The sequence below is a fragment of the Nymphalis io genome, chromosome Z (assembly GCF_905147045.1).
Source record: "Nymphalis io chromosome Z, ilAglIoxx1.1, whole genome shotgun sequence".
NCBI classification, from domain to species: domain Eukaryota; kingdom Metazoa; phylum Arthropoda; class Insecta; order Lepidoptera; family Nymphalidae; genus Nymphalis; species Nymphalis io.
Window position 1 is genome coordinate 9,776,450 of NC_065918.1, and position 26,074 is coordinate 9,802,523.

The 26,074-nt window shown below is 36.4% G+C and overlaps 2 protein-coding genes across 2 annotated transcripts in view; both read left to right on the forward strand.

Annotated features, from left to right (window-relative positions):
* Positions 1–22,091, forward strand: part of LOC126780389 (LETM1 domain-containing protein 1) — a 174,497-nt gene extending 152,406 nt beyond the window's left edge. The window contains exons 2-5 of the mRNA XM_050504853.1: positions 15,702–15,885; positions 16,272–16,634; positions 16,949–17,237; positions 18,506–22,091. Of these exons, the coding sequence (XP_050360810.1) occupies positions 15,770–15,885; positions 16,272–16,634; positions 16,949–17,237; positions 18,506–18,829 (1,092 nt within the window). The 5' untranslated portion in view covers positions 15,702–15,769 and the 3' untranslated portion in view covers positions 18,830–22,091. The remainder of the gene's footprint in view (positions 1–15,701; positions 15,886–16,271; positions 16,635–16,948; positions 17,238–18,505) is intronic.
* Positions 19,905–26,046, forward strand: LOC126780655 (uncharacterized). Its single transcript, XM_050505280.1, has 2 exons — positions 19,905–20,099; positions 22,879–26,046. The coding sequence occupies exons 1-2, from the start codon at positions 19,905–19,907 to the stop codon at positions 26,044–26,046; spliced, it is 3,363 nt and encodes a 1,120-aa protein (XP_050361237.1).
* Positions 26,047–26,074: the final 28 nt, after the last annotated feature.

The following is a 26,074-nucleotide window of genomic DNA, read 5'->3' on the forward strand; positions in this document are numbered from 1 at the left end:
TATTTGTACTGACTTAACAATAAACAGGAATTTATGTAATTTTAAGAGGCGGATTTCAATGATCAAATGTTTATTAAATCGTAAAAAAATATTTTAAATATCAACCATACATAATTTGAGTATAACTGAATCTGACAATTGCCACAAATAAAATAAAATAAGTCTGAGGATATATTTATGTGTAACAAGAACCATATCATATGTTTGTAATCAATCCGATATAGCTTTTGTTACGAGTGGGCTATTCATGGGCTGTCAGTTTAAGTGTAAGCAGTTACAAAGAACATTTCATATTTAAAGTATGTTACCAATTAAATCAATCTAACATTTATCCTTCCGACTGTATCGATATTTCAAACATATATATATTTTAAAAAACATAATAATAATCCATCAGAAGAAAACTGATGTCAATATTGTTGACATCTGCCTTTTTAACTAAATCAATACAAATAAATAGTTATGTTGTATACGTTGACATTTGCTATATAATATTTTTCGTGTAGAATTTAACTTTAATATCAAATATATGTGTATTATCCAAAGAGTATTCTTATTATTAAATAATAATCCTTAAATTTTTCTTATTAGTTTAATCCCTGACGTTTAAAAATATTATGAAACAATTAATTGAAATAATAAATTGGTGCATTTATTTTCACAAAAATTACGTAAGAATATTTGTCTGATATTAAGGTCTTAACTTAATACTTTTCTTTTGAATTTTATAAGTTACTACTTGAAACGACAGATGATGAAAAAATATTTTTCAAAAACCTAGTTCTTTGTAATGCTTTTGATACACAATTTGTTAGTTTTCTTTTCTAGCGAGGAAATAAATAATGTTGTTGTTTTTCCGACACGGGAACGATGTAAGATTAAAATGTATTTTTTTGTTAATTATATTGATTGTTCTAAATACTCATGTAAGTGAATTTAATTCTTATGAGAATAATAAAGAATCATAAACTAGACTGACCCTGCGATTTATTTATCGACATTGCAAATGCAAGACTCACGGCATTTTGTAACCGTTTAAAGTCATGCTGTGCATGTGCACGTCGTTCAGAATCATAGGGATGCGTGAAATCAAAACGTCTTCGCCTCTGTACTTCCCTTTCAAAATTGTGGTTTTGATGACGTTTTTCATTAATTTCTTCACCGCTAGCTGTTTGCCATTACAAAGACGGGGCTGATTTATGTTCCGTGACATAATCATTACCGATCCCACTTATCTTTTCGCCACCCATTTTCCAAATTTTCACCTACGACTACAATAGCGACTTCATCAATTGTTGATGCATTAAAAGGTCTTGCGTGTTGTTTTTTCGGCTCTGATATCAATTTTTGTGATTATCAGATGACTTGTAGTCTAATGCGGTCACAATCCATGGGCTTGGAAACACAACTTTCATTAGTCCAATAGCAACAATTTGCTGTGTTAACTGTAACCGATTGCCACGTTACAATTGAAAGCAGCTCGATGGGGGAGATAAAACGCAACATTTCTGCGACCTAAGTTGGTATGTGTTATTAGTGGCATTTTGAAGAACTGTCAAACGTGCGAAGTTAAAATTGTCGTTAAGTTTTATGAAATTTTCCATTTGTCTGCACAATTTTCTTATTTTATTTTTCGGTAAGAACTCCCATAAAAAGTATTAGAAAACTTTAAAAAAAAGATAAATGAAATCGGTAAAGCCGTAATCTCAAAATATGGGATGACCAAGGGAAATAGGGATTCATTTTTATATATTGATAAAAATAAAAATGAATCCCTATTTACCTTGATTGAAATTACATCTTACTTATAAGGTTACCTATTCCTTAGTTAGAGGGTTTAATAACGTTTCAGAAACTACCAGCGAGTCTTTTAAATAACACATTTTAATGTTTACTATTTCTCTAACATTAGAACAGTAAAAGAAAATTTTTACTTGCTTAAAATAAAGTAACCTTGATATCAGTCAGTTTACACAGTGGTAGAGTATAGAGTTTAGGTACCACCCACTCATCAATTATGCCACCGACAAACATGAATACTATTATTAGTAATATTGCTGTGGTCTGGCTTAAAGGGTGACTAAGCTGACTTATATCCCATATATGGTAACACATTGACGCAACCACGTGAAAGGAGTGTATTATAGTTCTTGCAATACCTGTGTCTTTGGGCGTCGGAACCACTTGTCATCGGCTAAGTTGATCGTTTGCCTTCCTAAAAATTTTAAGAAATCATGTGCAAAATAATGACAGTCTTCTTATTCGTTGAAAAATATGTCTCTTTTGTATACATTCTCTATTTATCGTTTTATTTGTTAGAAGAAAATAATGTTATTAACAAAAATGAAGTGTAGCACGATGACGTAGCTACTTCAAGATTTTTTTTTGTAGAGAAGTGTTAGTTTTACAGTTTATATATTGAATATGGGTTTATTCATATCTTGTAGTGATGAATAAAAGCTCAATGTTCTATAAAAGATGACAAAAAAGCGAAAAAAATTATATAGGATTTAAGTATTCGTTGATGTTGATAAATAATTAATTAATAATTTAATTGTATTTAATACATGCCTATGTCATTTATTTGGTTAAAAGGGTAACTACTGAGTTTCTTGCCGGTTCTTCTCAGTAGAATCTACATTCCGAACCGGTGGTAGCTAATCATTTAATTTAATCATATTATGTGTCAATTCAAAAGTGCATAATTTATGTGATTAAAGAGTGTTCGTTTAGTGTTTTGTTTAGTGGCTTCACCACAATTCCTAACCTATCCTTATTCCACTTTATAAGGGAAACATATTGTAAAACTTGAACTACAAATAAAAATTAAAAACATTGCGGACTGCATATTGCGCACCTAATAAACACCTTTCATGTACGTATATGCCGAAGCAATGTAATTAATTTAATGACGTCGTAAGTAATTTTGGTAAGGTTTGGTATTGTTATCATTTTAAGTCCAAGATGAGACCCCAAAAAAAGAATTCATACTGAAACATATATATACGCAAACATAAGCTAATACCTAAAACTGTTTTAAGAATCGAATTGAGGGGACAATTTTAGCGGTAAAATTTAGAATCAAAATGAAGCTACAATAGCAAAGCTATAATGTCTTTAAATGGTAAACGTTCGTTAACTATGCACACACAATCTACTATAGCAATAAAAATCGAAATAAAAATATATCTATAATTATTTATAGAAATGCAAAATAGGAAGAAAAAAAAATTATCTATATATGTACCAATTGAAAATCGATCTTAAATCTGCGTACAGTGGATCTCGATCCTTTTTTTTTTGCAGGAAAAACGCGTTTACGCGTTTCCCTTACTTGAAGGGGGGGGGGGGTATGTGGGACTCGCCGGCGCCGAGTATGCGCCGTAATACCTACTAAAAAACCAGTGGTACCCACACCGCCTTTTCAAGGGGCGTCACGGGATCGCTTGCGCATACTACCGTGACGCCCCGACGGTTGGCCCGCCTCTGCAGGCCTCCAAATCCTAGGGGGTTCTCAGGGTACAAAGACCCCCTAACCCCGGCAACACTTAGGGCGGGAGGAGAAGATGCGCATAGCGCCGACGCCTTCTCCCCGGTCTTCTTCAGCGAAGCGAGTCAGCGGAGGCCCTCTCCTCACGCTCTCGCTCCGCTGCCTCCTTCTGCGACATGACATTTTCGCAGAAGGAGACCGTCTCCAACCAACACCTCTCGCTACCAAGCATGGCGTTTATCACACTCGGCAGCGAGAGGTTTTCACCGACTAAGGCCGCCAGGGACAGGTGCTAAGGTCCCCACGCGGCACACTCCATCAGAGTGTGGCACGCTGTGTCCGAAGGCGCACCACACTCATGGCAGGAGGGTGTCACCTCCCGCCTCGCTATCCGGTGCAGGTACTTACCGAAATAACCGTGTCCGGTAAGTACCTGCGTCAGCCTGAATGTGAGTGTGTCGTGACTCCGTTCCACCCAGCGACTCAAGTGGGGGCGGACCACCTCCACTGTCACTAGGCCTGCCGAGGGGGACCTCAGGTCCTCCTCCCACCTACGAATCAAGGCTCGCTGGGCTAGGGCCCTGACTCGCTCAACCTCCACCGACCCTGGACGGACGCCGCTTGACCTCGTTTCCATCCGGAACCGGATATATCTATGATCCGACAGAGTCTCCACCTCCTCCTCCACTCACCAATTTCTCACTCTGCGCGCTGTGACAGGCGTAGCGAACGATAAGTCCACCGCGGACCCTCCCTGCTGCCTCACGCAGGTGTGCACCTGACCCTTGTTAAGTAAGGACAAGCTGGAGAGTAGGGCCCACACATGGACAGCCCTCCCTCGCGGGTTTGTGGCAGGATTTCCCCAGGCACGTGATTTCGCGTTGAAGTCACCAACCAACCACTATCGGTTTTGGCGACTGCCTACACACCGCAGCTCTGACAGAACCGAGGCTCTCGAACTCCGCCAGGCCGCGGTTGGGGGAGAAGTACGTTCCTACTACTACGTACTCTCCCCATCCCGCAACTACGTAGCCCGAGCCCAATGAGTGAGAGGGAAGGACCCGTACCGCTCCAAGTGAGGACTGCCACGGTGCAGTCCAAGTCCCCTACCCAGTGAGATAAGGGAAGGACAAAATAGGGCTCGCAGGCCACAGCCAGGTCGATTTGCCACTCCGCCATGGACTGCAGTAGCAGGTCCTGAGCCCCAGCGCAGTGGTTGACGTTCGTCTGGAGGAAGCTGAGTTTGTCGCTCATGTTGACATGGCTGCTTCCTCTTCGGCCTGGCGCCGTCCGACGTTGGTGATGGTGTGAGTGCCTAATACAATCTTTCCTTTTGTGAAGGGAGGGTTACACTCTCCCGAGCCCATCACGTGCCCAGAGGGTCTTCCAGCGTCCGCACATACTGCACAGTGCATCTTTCCAGTGCAGGTCGAAGACTTGTGGCCCTCGACACCACACCGGAAGCAAAGCCCACCTTGTTCCGCCTTGGATGGGCAGAGCATCTGTGTGTCCAACGCCCATGTATTTGTAACAGTGCAGAGGGCGCTGTTCCAGGACGTACACTTTGGCTGAGCTCCACCTTACCAGAAGACGACCGGCGTCGGACAGCTTCTTCGCCACCGTAATGGGACAGGTGACGCGGTCCATACCCATATATCCGGGTCCACGCTGCAACGCTCCACACTTGACTGCCTCAGGCGTGCAGTCCCCTGCACGTGCGACTGCCGCAACCAGCTTCTCTGGGGTGACTGAGTCGTCGAGCCCCATCACCTTCAAGTCAACTCTTTTTATGGGCCGGACAACGTTGGCCACCCCGTCAAGCACAGTACGAAGCTTCTCCACAAGCTTCTCCGCCTGCTCCGACTGTGCTTTTGGTAACTCCAACACTCTGGCCCCTGTTGCCGAGCGACGGACCTTAAGTCCGCTACAGATCCCGAGGTCCTGGAGCTTTATGCCCTGTTCGGCTCGCTCCAGGACCTGTGCGTATGTTACGCCCTTCTCCTCCACCTCCGATTGCAGCGTGACAATAACTGCAGCGATTCGAGGGGCGGCCAGCTTTGGCTTGGCCGCTTGTGTCTTTGTCACCGCCGAGATAACTGGAGCGGAGATTTCGGCTGGCGGGGAAGCTTTCTTCCCCTTCTTTCCTCTCTTGACCACGGTAGACCAAGACGTCTCTTGGGCCTCCCTTGGTTGAAACTCTGGTGCGGTTGGGATATTCGATGGGCCAGCTATCGGTGTTGCCGGTGCGACTGAGGCAGCTGGCTTGTATGGAGCGGACGGATGGACGCGCTTGGGTACTGCTGCAGCATTTTTCGGTGGGACCGGGCGGGTGGCCTGCGCATACGTAGGTGCAGTTTCCTGCTTCGCATCCCGCCTTATGTCGGCGGCTAGCGGGGGACGGTGTATCTTCGCAGGAAGGAGGCGCTCCTCAATTCCCGCCAACTTGGCGTTTATCATTACGCCGACTGACGAGACAATTGAGGCCCTGAATTCTTCCAAAGCCTTCAAATCTTGCAAGGGGCTAGTGCCCGACCCGTTCGCCGCTGCTACCGAGGTACGCATCTCGGTGAACTCGCGGTGATGCGCCTTAAGTTCGGTTTTTAGGTCGTCAATTTCCTTGCGGAGGCGACCATTATCTGCACGGATCCTGCGGGTCTCCTCCGCTTCAGTCGCTTCAGTGTATCGACGATACACTGAAGCGAAGCCGCTGAATCTTTTAACTTCTTAATGAAGCCACTCTTCAAATTGCCCGACTTTTGGGCCACCTCCAAAATGAGCGCTACGTTGCGGCCAGCCTCCGCACGCAGCTCCTCGGCACCCAATTTTATGGGATCCTCTCTACGAACATCCGAGGAAGAGGATTCGTCAGAGTCCAGCACGACTTCGGGGGCATTTTTACGGAAAGCCCGACTTCTTAAGGAGCGCTCGAACACCTCCTCCCTGGCTTCAGCAGCTTTCACCTTAAGCTCAGCTTTAGTCCAAGTTAGGCCTGTTCCGCGTCCCTTCGAAGTAGGCTTCCCGCGACGTGTACTATTACACTTCGCCGTAACTCGTCCCTATGCCTCTGTATCAGAGCCAGAGTCGAAACCCACGCGTGGGCGCTTCCGACCAGCAAAAGCAGTTCTCAGATGTCTCCGTGTCCATCGTCAATACAAAAACAAAAACAAAAAAAACTCAAAACAACAATTTTTCTATAAAAGACTTATACCTAAAACAAAAATAAAAATAGGTCTATAAAGACCTATGCCAAACAACGAAACTAATTCCTAAACAAAACAAAAGTCCATATTCAAGCCAAAATTCAATAATATGACGCGTCAGAAAATCAGAAACCAATAAACAAAGCCAAAGTAGGTAGTCGCGAAACATTCGGATAGCATAGATAAGACGCGTATGCACACAACCTCACTCGACGACGGCCGAACCGTCAATACGTGGATCTCGATCCTGATACAATAAATAAATTTTATAATTAAAGATTTGAGGACGTAAGCGAAATTAGGAACCGCTTCGATAATTGCTTTATCTAACAGGAGTGTTAGATAAAGCAATTCTCGAAGCGTCTGTCTGTCTGCGTCTGTCGAAGCGTCGCGAAATTCTGCCAGTTACCGACCAACTATTTTGTAGTAATAGATGAAATTCAAATGAGTTACAATAGCTTATCTTGGTAAATAACCGTGAAAGTAATATTGGATAGTGAATACTGCTACAAATTGTTGTTGTTGCTGCAAAGTCTTGTTATGAATCTACTGGTTAGTTATAAAAAAATGTTTTTTTTTTTTTTAATTTTCTTATCCCATATTTTTCAAGACATATAGATAAGAGTTAATAAGCATAACCCAAATACAAAATTTATGCCAAACCATTAAAGCCGTTTTAGAGATATACGATATTTCTATACAAGAATGCTTTATGAACTGAACTATCGATTTTGACAGAAAAACATCACAAGTAATAATTTAATCAGGTAATTTACTTCACTTTTGACATCCTTGAATAAAAAAAACTTGGCATCCTAAATAAGGTCAAACAGTACTTCACACCGGAACAGCTACTGACTTTATATCAAGCCCAAGTCAGATCGTGCATGGAGTACTGCAGCCATTTATTGAACGGCTCTGCTAATTACCAGCTTGATGCTTTGGATTCAGTGGATCGTCGTGCTAGAAAGCTCATTGGCGATCAGACACTGGTCACAAAACTCCAGACCTTAGAACATCGTCGCAAGGTTGCCTGCTTGTCGGAATTCTACAAGATATATCTCGGAGAGTGTACTCAAGTACTATTTAATTTGGTTCCCCCGTCATCTTTTTACCACAGAACTGCGAGACATCGAAAAAATCTGCACCCGTACGTAGTTGACGTATTTAAGACACGTACGAAACGAATTGCTTCGTCGTTTCTGATACGCACCGCAAAGGTCTGGAATACCCTCCCGACCTCCATTTTCCCCACCACCTACAATATGGGTACCTTCAAGTCAAGAGTGAATAGGCATCTTCTCGGCAAGCGCGCTCCAACTTAGACTGTATCTTCACTTTCCATCAGGTGTGATAACAGTCAAGCGCAAGCCTATAAATTTAAAAAAAAATCTCTATTATGTTTTCACTTATATGTTCAGTGAACTTGATCAATCTATCTCCATTAAAAGTAATTTGTCACACACAATATGCAAAATTATATTACATATTACATAAACTTGTATGTACACAAATAAATGAAAAAAATATACTTAATCAGCATATATTTTAATGTTGTATTTTTTATTCTTAAAATAAAATAATTATATTCTTATTTTTTTATCAGACGTATGAAATTATTAGCAGTAATTCTGTCACCTAATTAAAAATACAAAAAAATAAAATATCAACTTAATAAGCATAAAATAATTTTTCTAGCATTCTGATATTATAAATTTTTTGGGAAGTCGATACGAGAGGTCGACATTTCGGGCACCTCAGCGAAGACAGTATTGGTGATTTCTTTATTTTTTAAAAACATTCCAACATTAAGCTTGAGACATACATTCTCACATCGAAATTGAATGTATATTTTAGATTGGTTAACAATTCTTAGCGAAAAAAAATCATTTATCTTCACAACCTTTATCCGTATTTCAAAGGGTTTATATGTCTGTTGTATTTTAGCCGCTTTTTCTTTGCGCAACTTCTCTAATTCGATGTCGTAAATATTTTCATCTTTGAAATACTGGTATTGTTTATGTTCTACAAAAGTATTGCAAAACACTGGAAACAAAACCGGGGGTTCGTTCAACGTGTGCCAAATCCAGCGACTTGGCGGGCCAATTTTACTGTCGATCACGAATCCTTCCGATTGATTATATTTCAATCTGTATATTAAAGCATATTTATTATAAACTTATTTTAAATTTTAATTTTATGTACTGTTTTAAAAATATACACTAATTTTCTTTTCTTATTTCTATATAAAAAAAATCTTTCTTTGTTTTTTCAAATAAATTGTTGAGGTATTTTATATATTTTGATAACTCAAATATTTTACCTCACTTTTTTGCCACTATTATCGTATACAACTCCATTTCCAAGGTAATCAAAACATGCCATAACATTGAGAGTTTTTTTATTTTTTATGTTTCCTTCACCTGAACTGTATATGATGCATCGTTTGCGTAAATTAAATTCTAAAAAAATATAAAATCAAAATTGAATATTCATAATAATAATAATAATGTTCACCAGACCGATTTCGCCACGGCGGCCAATCTCAAGAGAGATTAGCCAACTACGCAGGAGATATTATTGTGCACAAGTGAGTGCGCAAACACAGGTGCACTCTCTATTACCTCTCTCTCTCTCTCATAATCCGATGGGACGGCGATCTGACACGACCGGAAAGAGTTCAGGCGCAGGACCAACGGCTTTACGTGCTTTACACACACACTTCCGGTGTGCACACTTCCAACTTCCAGACTCTGGGTTGCTACTGAGAATTTTCTGATAGAAAAACCCAATAACTTATTATTGGCCCGACTTGGGAATTCAGCCCAGGATCTCTGGGTCTGCGGCCTTATATCAAGCCACTAGACCAACGAGGCAGTCATATCATCATGATTATTATGTATTCGTTGTTCATAAATGTAATATATTATTCTCAATGTCCTTAATAATATTCGCAAATCATAATAACTATCATTGACATTGTTGCTGTGTTCACTCCCTATTATGACAGAATTATGATGTCATAAAGAGCCCATCTATATGATTTGTACCGACTTAAGAGAGAGACCTGTTATGCTTAACAGCATTATATCACAAGTATCTGATTGTCTTAACTAGAGATGCGAGGGTTGTCTGATTGTTCTCCCAGATAACCAATATAACAGGTAACTACTGCTTGCTTTTTTACCACTATTAGTATATGTGTTCATAGATTTGGTTTTATGCCCATGTGTCTTATGTGATTGATAATAATTGATTGATTTCAACATACATATTGTGTATTTCTTTATAATTTATATACATATGGGATACTATTTACTTTTAGTAGAAATAAATAAAACATTTAGATCACTTTTTAAAAGTAGAGGATTCAAATAAGTTAGCTGTTTTAAAAGTAGTGTGCAACGTACTAGCAAGGTTCTAGGATGCTTCAAAGTACTGTAACTTACTTGCCGTACTATAATAGTCTAATGCCGTCCTGCCATTTTTATAAAACCATTTTCCGCATCCGTTATCATCTACTTCCGCTAGTTTCTCACTTGAAGCATAGAATAACACTTTCTTGTTCTTATGGTTTTTAAACCAATCAAGTTTAGAATCTGAAGGTACCATATTGTAAATGTTCATCTGCTTAAAACGAAAATAACATTTTTATTAACATTTTTTTTATTATCATGCTCTCATTTGTATGTATAATATGAATCTAATTAATTACTATTCTTAGTAACTAGGCATCAGAAAATCAGTCCTCAAATTGACAAATATATAATGTCTAATAAATATAATATAAAAATGTGTCTTACATTATAATCAATTAACAATAATCGGCTAGGTGGTACGTGAAAACATTTTTTGAAACTAGGATCTCGAGGCCTTTAATATAATCAGCGAATAGGAAAGCAGGTAGACATATTATATTGTTTATATTTTTCAAAACCCTAAAATAAACTTCGGTTCGTACCCAGTGGCCAAGCAAGGTTACGATGCACGACAAGGTCCTGGTTATATTTAAAAAATATACCCACCCTCCTCATAATCTTAATTGTTGGCAATTTAGTCCAACCTTTGTCTATAAATTCTGGATTCGAAAGCTGATAACGGATGATACCCGAGTTGTTCTGTACAAAATAAATAATGCGAAACATGGTTAATAAATATAGGCATTACTTAAAAAGGTTGTGAAGCGAGTGATTAACTAGCGTTGTGCCTTCTTCTTTCGAGTGTCAAATAAATAAAGACAGAATTGTGTTTAATTACGCAATAGGGGGCTTATCGTTAGTAAAAACTCTTCACCAAGAACTTTTATAAGTAGGACCGTATATGTTTTATTTTAAAATTGCGTACAGTTATTAAAATAATCGTTATAAAGTTATGAGTACTGACCTTTTGTGTTGAATTTATGTTTGTTTTACTTTCGTCAAATGATTTATTACTATCTATTGACAGAACATTGAAATTATGTTGAATTTGAAACAACCTAGGTATATTTTTTATAACAGGATCACGTTTATCGCGGTACGGTACAATCTTTCTTCCTTTAATCATTTCAGTGACGTGAATTGATTTTTCGCCTCCACATTCTATGAAACTATCTGACCGATTAATTGTAGTAGAAGATATTTCCTTTCCTTTCTTTAAAACATCAATAGCTGGCAACTCTATTTTAGGATATTCTTTCATTTCTTCTGGTTGCAAAATCTTTTGCATTCTGTGTTTCAATTCTTTTCTTTCTTTTATCGCATTTAATATTAATTCGTTATCTTTAGATTCTTTGAATGTTTTAATTGTTTCTTCTTTTTTTTTAAGATCCATTTTATCTCTACCAGAAGTTTCTGCATGAGTAACTTGCTTACTCACTAATTTGGGTGACTTTTTTTTCAATTTTTTAAGAGAATTATCCTGTTTTAATTCCTCAACTATTTTCGTTTCCGGTAAGGTATTAGATAAATAACTTTTGTCTATTTTGTTTATTTCAAGAGAAGATTTTTTTAAATTGGTTAAGTATTTACAAATACAAGTAATTGTTGATTCAGATGCAGATATATCGTCTATCAATTCAGTTTTTTTCGTATTTTTGGAATCAGTATTTTTAATTAAATTAGATGAAAGACAATTATTTTCTAATACAAGAATATCAGAAAAATCGCATAAAAAGTCACTATTCAGTTGTCTTTGTTTTTTAGGCCAATTTTTATGTTTTAATAAATTATATAGTTGCGTCTTTGAATCGGAGTCTAAAGAAATATTATGTTTGCAAATAATTTGTCCTTGCAATATCGATAGCAAAACTTGTCGAACATTGGATAGCCAGTCGTAAAAACTTTTTTCGCCTTCCAAATACCGTTGGGTCTCGTAATTTAAAAATCTATGCGTATAATATTCACATCTCTTACATTTATTTCTTGCGGGCAATCGCTTACAATAATCACATATTCCTAACATTTCATTTTTATTTATATCTGTTATATTATCTACAAGATTCCGAATTCGCTGTACTAGTGCTCTACATTTGAAACATTTCGTTTTATATTGACCTTAAATAATAGCCTCATATTCGATTACTATTTTTATAACATAAATTTTAACTACAATAATATGCTTTTGAACGATCACACTTACAAAGTTCAGCGACATAATCAAATCTTTTAAGGTCTCTATTCGTTGCATTGAATAAAATTACACTTTCTTTCCTTTGGTCAAAATTCATTTTTTGCTACAAAATTTTTTTATTTAATCTTATAATAGAGTTAAGTAAAGCACTAACTAAACATATTATTCTTATAAAATAAGTAGTTATAATTTTAAAAAAATGTAAGTGTACTACTTAAATATTTAAGTCAATTTACAGGCATTTGCTCTTAACAAGATTTATAATATAGATTTATAATTAGCTTACTAACTCCCTTCACTGGGTACAATCTTTTTATTATTGTCTACATTTTGGAGGAGTACCTATTATATATTAGGTTGGTTAGGTTAGCGTAGCGTAGCCTAATAAATACCATCAAAATCTGTTAAGCCCAAAAATGCGTTTTTTATTTAAGGAAAATACATACAATGCTATTTACCTAATATACAAACATTGAATTTGATAAATATATTTTTTATGTTTTTATTTCAGGACAAATGCTTAGTGACAGATTAATTTAAAAAAAACGAGTGTACTAATACTTAACCAATAAATCATTATTATGGACGTATATTAATAAACCGGATTTCTTCAGATTAACGACCTGTTTGAATTCTTGATCACAAGCCGGTCTGCAGTTTTGGCAACATCGCAATGTTCTGAAAGTAGATAAATAAAATATTCACATTGAGTTCACTTAAATTTGAATCAGTCATGCCATTCAACTTATTTCAACGTAACCAAAGCAAAGCATCACAAGACAACATTTTACATAAAGGAACCTACTTTTAATTAAAATGTGGTGATGGTGGATTTTGTATAAAAAAATTAATGCAAGCTTAAAAACTACTAAGTCAGACTTTTAAGGGTTTTATTTTTATAAATGATAATCTTAGAAAAAAAACGATTGCTAAAAAATGAATATATCATAATTATTTTTTTATGTTATATGAGATAATTGGAGTCAGATAAATAATGTCATTTGTCTAAACTCCATAATTTCGATCATCTTCTGATGCACCTTTATCTTGTGAGACCTGAATTCGACGTGCGTGTTTAAAAGCAGCACCTAACATATAAAAGTATTCTATTAGGTACATAACACCCTCATCATGGTGCAGAGCGGTGGGCGCTTTCGCGGTCTACGATAGACCCCTTGGTAAATGCCATGCTCGATAGCAAGGGTGCTGGATGGAGATGGCCGCCTTCGGGAGTATTATTTCAAAGAAGGAGTCGCGAGGCGGAAATTTGAAGAGATCGCTATCGCTAACCCTTTTAGCTGAAGAAGACCGGGGAGAAGGCGTTATGCACGCTCTCTTCGTCCACCGTAAGCGTCACCGTGACCTCTCTCTTCAGAAACCTCTCTAGAATAAAGACCCGCAAGGCAAGTCAACCATCGGGGCGTCATAATAGTATGCGCAAGAAAAAAATATAGAAAGTGAAGTTAGCGAGGATTTTTATTCTGTTTGTGCAAATAATTAAAAGCAAAAGATTCCATTTGGTACTTTAATATTTTAACTCCGTTATTTGAAATATTTTAAGTGGATAACCCAAATTCTCGCTTTACAATAATGAACACTATACTTACGGTGTGCTCTGATTATGCATTTTAATTCAATATTTGCCAGCAATTGGGTTTTATTTGGATTTTGATTGATAAAATTACATAGAGAATAGAATCACTATTTGACAACAGATACGCATAAACTGATATAATGTGATCTCTTTGCTCACAAATCAATTTACTTGGATTACATAATAATTAAGGCAAGTAGGTACTACACAGTTGCTATTAAGGTACACTGCATATATAATATCTAACTAGACTTACTCATACTACTATATATAATATTTATACCATATAACGCTTAAATTTAAAATGAATAGCATAAACCTATTGTACGAGTATTTCCGCTAATTACTGCATTAATGTGGTAGATCTGCCTTGATACATTTTATTCTCTTTTATGTTAACATTTATTTTATATATTTATAACAACTTAGGTTATAACTAATAAATACAGGACATATAATTAAGGTATAATAGCATAGTTATAATTAATAAAGATTTTTTTTCAAAGAAGAAGAATGTTTTATAATTAATAAATTCGTTGTTTTAAAAAAATACTTTTTTTACATGTTGTACGCTCGCTTGTAATGTGAGTGGGGGTCGATGATAGGGATAATAGTAGCCTGTTTCTTTCCTTGAGGTTCAAGTTTCCCCCATACCAAATTGCTTCAAAATCAGTTCAGAAATGTAGCCGTTATAGCGTAACATACAGACCGACAGAATTAAAGAGTTTATTGTAATCAATATTATATAGATAAATAGTATTGATTACAAAAGATTATGGGAGCGTACATCTTTAATTTACCTTTTATTTTAATTTATGTAAACTGTATAATTGTATTTTTGTTAGATCGGTTTGTTGCATTTAGTTATTATTTGCAAGAACCAAGCACGTGAAGTTTAGTAAATATTTCTTAATACATTAAATGAAACCTTTTTTGCAATTTATGCAATATAAATCTTGATATTTTGTCAAGTGTCAAGTGCAGTGCAGTTCAGCGTTGCAGAACTATCGATAGTTTGACTATAGAAAGTTGACCTCGAAAACTATTCAGGATATCGATAGTACTACCGAAGTATCGTGTTATGTCAATAGTATCGGTATTATCGATAATATCTATAGCTCAGCTAGTGCAGTTTATTGTTTATTATAAGCTTAGTGCATGTATTTACCAAATATTTAGGATTTTAATTTTTATACCATGTACATATTTTGCGCATTAAATAGTAAAAATATGCCTAGATTTAGATACAAAATAGATTAAAGTCCTTTGAAATGAGGGAATTACATATTTACTCTTAACTGCTACAACAATGCTTGTAAATATGCTCAATGACGACAACGTACAAATCAATTATTTAAAAAAGAAATCTGCTAATATTTGGAAATTTCATTTTTAACATAGAATAATCTTTTAAGTCTTTACTAGCATATTGTGATATAGCTATAAATATATAATTCGTGTCTAGGACTCAAAATCGTGCGGTCTAGCGTATAATCTACACTGCCCAGGTGACGAGTCTCCACTTCTATTTTTATTTTTTATTAATTCTTTTTAGTCTCTGCCATTTGTACGCAGAATATAATCTAACCTAACCTCCTATATTTAAATACTTATCTAGTGAATATAATTGTCTTAAATGTGATGTACATTCTATAAAAAGTATGCATTTGATTTGACATCTTCATTTACGCTAAATGTTATCTTTAACTTCATATCGTAACTTTTATAATAGCTGGTAACATTTTTTTAACTAAAATTGTTTTTGGCCAAGCGGCAACACTAAATTAATGTTAAAGTCATAGTGAAGTATTTTCAAACCGTACAATTTTAATAATGTAATAAGAAAAAGAGTGGCATCAATTTTAGCTAATTATAATGTCTATTCACAGATTAGTAGCTGTTTCTAGGCTAATGTTACAATGCAATCGTTTTTGTTCAGTTCCGTTAGGAAAATATCATCAAAAACAAAATCCAACATATCACAAAAATGGGTAATATATTTTTGCGTATTAAGTTTCGGTCTAATCATTCTACGCACAACGCATCTTATTTGCTTATTATTTATTTGTGTAGAAAAAACTGATATTGTTTGGTACTAATTTGAGAACTGAATTTTATACAGTAATATGTTTATTGCGAAATATAGTTACTTAATATGCCATTTCACATTACTCATAATTTCATCTTATATGTACATTATATTTTTACAAACTTGTTTGTTAAATCCTTATAAAATGTTGACTCTTACATATTTTTACTCATCTCAAAATTCTCAAAATTTATAAATTTCATAACTATTTTTAATATATGTTGACATGAAAGTATGACTCATAAATTATGTTCCAAATTAAAATGTTTTACTCGTACGTAATTTCAGGTTTCTCATACAGCGTTGCACAAAACACACAAACACAATAAAACATGAAAAAGAAAAACTTAGGACATATATCATACAAAGATACATAGAATATGTTAAAAATTATACAAAAGTATTAGAAAACAGATTTCCATCGGCTATGAGAATGTATAGAGTTTTTAGTGTAGGCATTAAAGAGTTTTTAAAAGATCTAAAAACCTACATTTCACTGAGAATTAAAATAGCTAAAAATGGTGGTTTTACTAGCATGTCTCGCCAAGATATAGAGTTATACCAGAAGATGCCTTCAGACATGTGGAGGATAGCTCCTGTTCTAATATTATCAGCTGTACCATTTGGAAACTATGTGATATTTCCTCTAGCGTAAGTTATCTTAAACTACCACCTATAATGCCAAATTTAACTAGTATGAGAATAAAATTACTATAAAACAGCTTGTATTACACAGACAAGTAATTATGAGATAAATATGATTTTAATAAAAAAAAGATTACTGATACTAAAGACTAAATTTAAAAAAATGTTACAAGATATAATTATTTACATTTCATAAAAATATATTTTCCAAAAAATTTGCAGTCAGTCCATTATGGTAAAGTGCACATAAATTTGTAATGCATTTCATAAATTATTTTAATTGATGCAATTAGTAATTTATTTACATATATTTATTTCAGATTTTTAAAACCAAAGACGATGCTAAGTTCTCATTTCTGGTCAATTCAACAAAAAGCTGAATTTACAGTACAAGATCTTACAGATCGTCTTAAGAATAACAAACCGGTTTTTCGTGCACTTCAAGCAAAAATTAACTCTGTTTCTTCAGGTGATATAGAAAAACAATGGAAACGAATTATCGGCTTACTTGGCTCTGGTGTTCATCCAACAGCACAAGAAGTATTGACCTGTAAAGATTTATTTAGCAAAGAACCATACAGCTTATCTAATTTGACATATTCCCACATGGTAGGTTTATATCTAAAAATTTAACTCACAAACAACTAATGTAATCCGCCAAACATGGGTCCCAGATGGTAATGAAAGAACTCAGAATCACTGTTAAAGTGTTAACTAAATATGTAAATATATGTTCACATATAAGTATAGCATATATGGTGTCACCATATGGTGAGGTCGTAAGGTTTAGTTTAGCTTGTGCCGGCGGGTCAATTAGAGAAATACGTCTTTCCTTCGTAAGTGTATATTGGCATCTAACTTAATCGTAAAACAGAATCACCATAAGCCAACCAAAGGACTACTGAAGTCCTTTCAAAATAAGTAAAGACAACAAAAGTGCTTCTGCGACCACTAAATAGGTAAGTCTGCTTGCATGACCCAAAATGATTGGGTGCTTCACTTCATTAGCCAGTTCAGAGTTCCTGAGCCCACATTCAGGATTCCATCTTCGTCAAGGTATGGATCTAGTTCTTTTAGTTTGCTTGCTTTTCGTCAGTTTTATTATTATTATTATTTTTTCTTCCTAAGTGTATATTGGTAACTAACTTAATCGTAAAACAGAATCACCATAATATCACCATATACATTGCTATTTTTTTTTTTTTTTTATAGAATAGGATGGTGGTCGAGTATATGGGCCACCTGATGGTAAGTGGTCACCAAACGCCCTTAGACATTGGCATTGTAAGAAATGTCAACCATCGCTTATAGCCAATGCGCCACCAACCTTGGGAACTAAGATTTTATGTCCCTTGTGCCTGTAATTACACTGGCTCACTCATTGCTGTTTTGCGGTAGAATATCTGATGAGTGAGTGGTACCTACCCAGACGAGCTTGCACAAAGCCCTACCACTAGTAATGTAATGTAATATTGACATTAAAAAAATTATAAATCCCAAAAGAACTAGTATTTTCTTTCATTATCTAAAATTGTTTATTTCATTTACTGTATAAAAGTATGTATTAAATATTCTGTATATGTTAAGTTGAGATAAGAGTCAAACAAAACACTAATTTGTAACTTTCTATTTTAACATTTTACAGTTTGAATGTAATGTGATACTATGTTCATGATTTTTATTTAATTTCAATCTAGCATTATCCTGTGATTGTCGTTAAAAGTATCTTAAAGTTGCCATATACATTTTTGTAATGTATTGTAAATTGCAAGGTACTAATAAATTTGTATTCATAAAGGGATAGCATGACAATGTTGATGCGGTCAAAATAATTTTGTTTAAACCTATTTATGAAAATCAATTATTTTTTCTTCCAGGGTTATTTGCTTAAAATGTATGGATTAAGAAAAAGTATATTCAGAAGGAAAAAGTTGAAATACAAAGCATTCTTACTATTACAAATGGATAAAGCAATTGTCAGAGAAGGTGGTGTAGAAACTTTGAGCACAGACGCCTTGCGAAATGCATGTCTCATTAGAGGCTTAAATAGTAGTCACTTATCTAACCAAGACATGAGGAACTGGCTTCTTCAGTGGTTGCAAGTATCGGAAAACATTGATTCAAGTTCATTTTCTTTGTTGCTTCATTGTCCTATATTTTTTGCATACAACCATCCTCAAAATTGGGTACTAATTTATTGAATTATTTTTAGCATTACATTAATCCTGTTTATGTATATATAACTTATTTTAAAAAATAGCAGTATATTCACATTTTGGAAACATAATAGCAGTGGGCTCTATTATCAAAAGTTTCAGACATTTTTTTTAGATAAAGCAAATTAGTATTATCATGGCCATACTACCTGATTAATTGATTTGACTAAACATGATGGTTAAATAAAAGTACATCTCATTATTTACATAAACACAAATAATTTCAGATTGATTTACTATTCATAACTTTTTTGTAATATATTATTTATTATTCATTGTTTTTTTTTTCTAATCTACAAATTTAAACAAGTTACGAAACTGTACGATCGCATTTACACATGCGTGTGGGTTACGAGGCGAAGCGCAAGTGTAACCAATGCACTCGTCAATCGCCACGCTATTTATCGTTCGGGGTGATTCCTCCAGGAGCAATTGTTCCATCCTAGTCATGGACGAGTGGTAAGACGAAATTAGCTTTTACACACTCACGTTCAGAGATGTACAAATATAGTTTGCGAAAAGCATTCAAATACAAAATGCAAATATATTTATAATTTACTATTTCAAGTGCAAAATAGGTATTTTCAAAACACTTTATTAAGTAAATACTTTTATTTGAATTCTTTTTTTATTTATAAATAATTTTAACACTGTCACTCATCTTCCTCCTGTGTGGTCGCATTATGATACCATACCACCTTATGAAAAAAGTTTTTTTTTCTGGTTCTGAGCTTCGAAAACTAGTGTTGTAGTCTAAAAACACCTCTTTTATTGATGGGTAACGGTTTGGTATTGCCATACTTGTGCCTTCATCTTTTAAGTTTTGAAGAGTTTTCGAAGTCTATGACGGTATTTAAACTACTACGCTCACTGAGGAATCTTTTTTTTTCACGCTGAAAAAACGCATTACGCAGTACCCTTTCCGTCTTAACGAGGAGCGTCACGGGTTCGCTTGCGCATGCTACAGTGACGCTCTGACAGTCGGCTCGCCTTTGCAGGCCTCCATTCTCTAAGGAGGATTACCACCCTCGTAATCACCCACTGAAAACCCCCCTTGGCGATGCGTATTGCTGCGAAGGGAAAAGGTGCTCATAGCGCCTCTCATCTCCCCGATCTTCTTCGGCGGAGCAGGTCTGCAGCGGCGTCCTTTTCCCGCTCCCGCTTCGTGGCCTCTTTCTGCTTCTGCTACTTCACTCCTAAACAAAAGGGACGAATGGCGCATCTCACTCGTGGGGGTGATGCTCTTTTATGGGAGGCAAGTGCTCCTCGATTCCGTCCAATGAGGAAACTGAGTCTTGAAACATGTATTAAGACTCATTTTTTTCTTTTTTTTCTGATGACTGGCCTTTTTTTTCTCGCTGGAAAAACACATTTATGTGTTTCCCCCATATGAGGTGGGGGGTACGTGAGACTCGCCGGTGCTGAAGGCGCCGGAATACCCACTAAAAAACCAGCGGTACCCACTCCGTCTTGTCGGGGGACGTCACGGGATCGCTGGCGCATACTACCGTGCCGTCCCGACGGTTGGCCCGCTTCTGTGGGCCTCCAATTCCTAGGGGGTTCTCGGGGTACAGGATACAGGTACCCCCTAGCCCCGGTGACACTCACGATGGGAGGAGAAGATGCGCATAGCGCCGGCGTCTTCTCCCCGGTCTTCTTCGGCGAAGCGGGTCAGCGGAGGCACTCTCCTCACGCTCCTACTCCGCGGCCTCCTTCTGCGACATGACATTTTCGCAGAAGAAAACCATATACATCCCGCACCTGTCGCTACCAAGTATGGCATTTATCACGCTCGGCAGCGAAAGGTTTCCGCCGATTAAAGTCGCCAGGGAAAGGCGCTGAGGCCCCCAAGCGGCACACTCTATCAGAGTGTGGCATGCCGTGTCCGTAGGCGCACCACACTCGTGGCAGGAGGGCGTTACCTCCCGCGTGACCATTCCGAGTAGGTACTTACCGAAGCACCCATGTCCAGTAAGCACCTGAGTCAGTCTGAAGGTCAGTGTGCCGCCTTTTCTCGTTACCCAGCGACTCAAGTGGGAACGGATCGCCTCCACTGTCGCCAGGCCTGCTGATGGGGACCTCAGATCCTCCTTCCACCTGCGAATCAGGACTTCCTGGGCGAGAGTCCTGATTCGCACCTCCAACCCTGGACGGTCGCCACGCGATCTCACTTCCGCCCGGAACCGGTACACTTCCGCGAGCACCTCCGCCTGGAGCTCCCAAGACGGATCGCCGGAGCGGCGGAGAAGTGTTGCCGCCGTCCACGACACCGTACGATATCCGCGTATCACCCTCACCGCTATGATTCTCTGCGGCCTTCGCAAGAGAGCCTTGTTCCGAGCGGCGTCTGATGACTGGCCTGATGGACCCTACCACTTTTCAAGTTTTCATGTTTTATTTTTCCCCACTTCTGCAATGAAAAGTTCGTTAATTAGTCCTTGTTTTTTTTTATTATACCAATTAAAACAATTTAAGAGATTATCCAGTTCCAATAAGTACAAAAATTTTTGCATTCTAATTAATTTCGGTTACAGACAACCATAAAATAGTTCCTTCCAACTCCTAATGGCTTCAGCTATAAATGTTCTCAAAAGTTAATAGTAAAGTATCTTGCAAATAGAAAATATGTCTCAAAAAATATTTCAAATAACATACTAAATGCTTTTAAAAAAAGTTATTTAAATGCAAAATAGAAAATACCTATTTTGTATTAACATTTTAAATACAAGTACTTCAAACAACTCTCATGCTTGCTCTCTTGCATATCCCCATAGAGTTGATTACATTCATATAATTAAAGACTTCTCGATATCCAGTTTTTTTTATTGCAGTAACGTAGACGCATAGTTAAAATGAGTTCTAGCGAATGCTACCAGTACATAGAAGTCTATTCTTGAAAGTTGGGGTAAATAAGTATACGACACTATGTATACAGTCGTTTAGGAGTAAAAAATGTTCGGTGAGCATGCTTGTGTAAATCCGCTATTGAAAGTTTCAAGTGCAAATTAGCAATGAATAAAATAATATCCGATTTAATCATATAAAATTTTATGATAAACTGTTTTATATATTTTTATGTAAAAGTTGTAGTGGTATGGAATGTAAGAGCTTAATACAGCTTATAACTTAGCTGTTGCGTCCGAGCATCTTGAAGATACTCTGATGTTGTTAATCTTTTATTAAATGTTATAGATTTATTTTTGGATTGTTACTGTTTTATAAATTTATTATTAAATAATTTATATGATGCACTCGTTTTCTTTTTTGCAAATAAAAAATCTCAAACACAACTTGATTGTATTTTAAATCGGCGTCGTATCAATGATGTTTTATTTTATTAATTAGGAAGCCAACTTTATATATTAAGAAATACTGTTTCTTTTATAAAAATAGTGTAACAAAATTTATTATAATAATTATAGGGAAAACTTACAATTAAAACTTTGTGCACTAATTACTTTTGAATTTTGCCTAGGAGTCACGATGTTTAATTCTTGTAAAATTTTATAAAAATATGCAACATTTCGCGCATTCAATTTAAATTAGGATTATTGTTTGTTTACTTCAATAAAAAATAAATAGAAAAACTTACTTTTATTGGTTTTAGCAAAACTGTATTCTACCAATCTGACGATCACGTACGTAACATGATGTAATATAATCGATGAAATTACCATAAGTATTTTTTCCACTCTAAATATGAACGATATTTAGAGTGTAGTGTTTAAACCTTAGTCTGTTTTCATTCCAAACGGAAACTTAATGAAAGGTCTTGATACAAATTATCCTACTTAAGTTCCACTTCTTCAATTTAGTAATTATCAAGTGATTATAGAATTATTTTGCATACAAATATTTTTTATCTAGAATAATTATGTGTAAGAAAATACTTCAAAAATGACAGTTCGCTTTAAATAATTATAGGCATCCAATTTTTAGCAATTATGGGTTTTAAAACTAGTAATCTCTCTAATAAAATAATTATAACTTGCGTAAAATATTTATTATTTGTTTTAATTGTACAATGTAAAAAGCCAGGAAATAAGCAACTTTTATCAACATGGCGACTTGAATGTGAATTGGGTATTAAAATCGACCCGGATTGTCCTATCGATGGTGGCTGGTCACCGTGGACACCTTGGTCAGCATGTCATGGCGCCTGCGATACTGTTGGTCATCGAAAAAGACTTAGAAAGTGTAATAATCCCCCACCGTCAAAAGAAGGTCTTTCTTGCAGCGGCTTAGATGAACAAATTGAATCTTGTTATCTAAAAAATTGTTCGGTTGATGATTATCGCACAATCGTGGAAGGAGATGTAGCGCGAGCTGAAGCTTTACATCAACTAGAAGTAATTCCAGCGTTTATGGAACGTTGTCTTCAAATGGAATGTCCATACGAAGCCGTTGAAGCTGCGCTCACCGCCGAAAACACTTGGCAGCTTCATTCTGAAGCATTGTGGAATGCACTCCAATGTGTAAAACATGATATAGGTTGTTCAGTTAAAGGCGAATGGGGCTCGTGGGGGCCATGGTCGGCTTGTGGAGCACAATGCGGAAAAGGATTAAGGTGGAGAACTCGGGTATGTGATAACCCTCCTCCGTCAGTATCTCATTTAGTTTGTCTCGGCGCACCTTTGCAAAATAAAGAATGTGAAGGCGATCAATGCGCCATTGACGAACAACATTCTGAGCTACGTGTTAGTGGAACTTGGAGTGAGTGGGGTGAATGGACAAAATGTTCGGAAAAATGTGGCACTGGGATTCGAAGGAGAAAGAGAACGTGCATAGAAAAGCACATTTTAATAGCTGATATAGCTTGGAAAACCCATTGTCGTGGTCAATATGAAGAGGTGGAATCTTGTAATATAAAAAAATGCTTACTCAACGGTGGTTGGTCCGGTTGGGGTGCATGGGGACCATGTTCACAATCTTGTGGAGCTGGCAAAAGATCTAGAACTAGATCATGCACAAGACCGATACCTTCAGACGGTGGAACTAATTGCGTTGGACCCAAAGTTGACGTTGGATCCTGTCACTTAACTCCATGTGAAGTTTATAGCCACATAATTTCTGTTTTCAATGGTGATTCAGTTTTGCAATACGATTTTCCGAAAAAACGTTCTACTTTTTTCCATTTTTATATCCGATTTATGCCATTGTCTCCTCATGGAACAATTATACGGCGTGGAACAATTCAAAATTCTCGTCTACGTGTCAGCTTACACAAATGGCACATTTGCTACGATGCACACGGAACATCAAAAACTTGCGCCCTTCCTCGTACATGTTCACCTTCAGCACTTGAACCTTCAGTATGGCATTCAATAATGATAACAGTCAGTAATAAAGCTGTAACCATTAGAGTAAATGATGCACAAATTCCAATTCGTAGTGCCTTTCCATGTGATCCCGAACTGTCAAGTGACAAAATAAAAGTTTTTGTTGGTGAAAAATTTCATGGGGTGATACAAGAATCAATACTTAATTTTAGGCCTATAAGTATGTTTATTGAGCGTGAACGTCAACCATGCAGAACTGACTTAGTCCCAATATCAGCATCGAATATAGCTTACGAAAATGCTAACATCGAAGAAGCGTACATACATCTTGAAAGTGAACAATATTTACGACTACCTTGTTTTAAAGTACAAGATGATTGGCAGTTGGAATTAACCGTAAAATCCAAAAGTGATAGCGGAATGCTTCTATTTTTTAAAGATTACAAAAGGAATAGTTGGTTTTACATGATGTTACAAAGTATGCGATTGATAATAAAATTTACTGCCGATGAATTTAAATCAGAAGCAATCAGTTCTACTGAATGCTTACCTAACCAGTGGCTCGATATAAAACTAACTAAACGGAAGGAAACTAATACAATTGAAGTTTCGATTAATACTGGGGAACGCCTTCATGTACTATTAGCAGACGATAAATTTAGAAAACTTCAGGTATCTAAAAATAAATATTCAAATGTAACCCAACATTCTTCAGTAATTAATACTAATCAATCAAGTTGTGGTGCCCCTTCTAATAAGATTCAGGATATTTTATGTTCCAATGAATATTTTATAGGGGGAATACCTTTACCGATAACAAATAAAATATCCGAAGAATTCACTCCGTTTTTTGGTATTATAGCTTCTTTGAAAATTAATAATAATTTATTAGACTTGCATACCATGAATATGGAAAGATATAAAGACGGGATTATTCAGCTTTCTTCACGAACAGCTAGTATATCAGGATCTTATCACGAGACTCATTGGGATGAATCCAACCAATTGAATTTAACATGTGTACATGCTCGACTTACGAGATCTCCTTATCCTGCTTATTGGCTTTACTTAGACAGTGTTATAGAAAATAAAAATAAGAGTTCAATGGATGACGGAAGGGTGTTAAGGCTTATTATAACCGCTAAAAACCCTCCAGGATTTTACACCTGTCGCGGTAGCGACAACGAACGCACGAAGAATTTTTTAACTTATGGTATACTCGGCAAAAGTCATTATAAGCTTTTAGGTCCTGATACGTTGACCGTCATAGCACTCTGCACTACTGTTGCACTAGTATTATTTACTTTAGGGTGGCTTATAATAGAAGGATATAATGATGCTCGTGATGGATACGGATTTTTTCGTGACGATCAGCTTTCAACAGAAGATCAAACTGAGATTGCTAGTAACCAACATATGCACGTTTGTGGTACTGAAAATATTATTGCCAGAAGTAATACTAGACGAAGAAATAGACATTTACGCGATCAAGCAATGCTCGAATCGCACAAAAAATTAAGTATGTTTCATGATGAACAATCACACGAGTATACTTTGAGTGAGCCAGAGGAACTACCAGCATTGCCCGAAGTCAAAAGCACCGCCATAAAACCAGCTTGTGAAATTTATAGATCAGAACAAATTTGCTCACCGCTTCATAGTTCCAATATTACGTCTCTCAAAACGGAACTATCTCCATCATCCACAAATATATCGCCCAGAATTTTTTACTCACGCTTACTCTTTACTAATTCAAAAAATCCAACCAAAGGAAATTCGAATAAGAAAACTATCTGCAGTTCTAATTTTGAAGTAGAAAACAGGCCAAAGTTATTAACTATACAATCTTCATCTTTTGTCCATAGCTCTTCTGTGCAAAAAGTATTGAAGAAATTTAAAGATTTAAAAAGTACAGAGTCTTGAAATACTATATACAGAAATGGTTATGACA

Excerpts from the sequence above, each read along its gene's own strand:
- LOC126780655 (XM_050505280.1), top strand. The coding sequence starts at position 19,905 with ATGCGTATTGCTGCGAAGGGAAAAGGTGCTCATAGCGCCTCTCATCTC. Across the intron at positions 20,100-22,878 it reads GTGATGCTCTTTTATGGGAG|CCAGGAAATAAGCAACTTTT; the intron begins GCAAGTGCTCCT and ends CAATGTAAAAAG.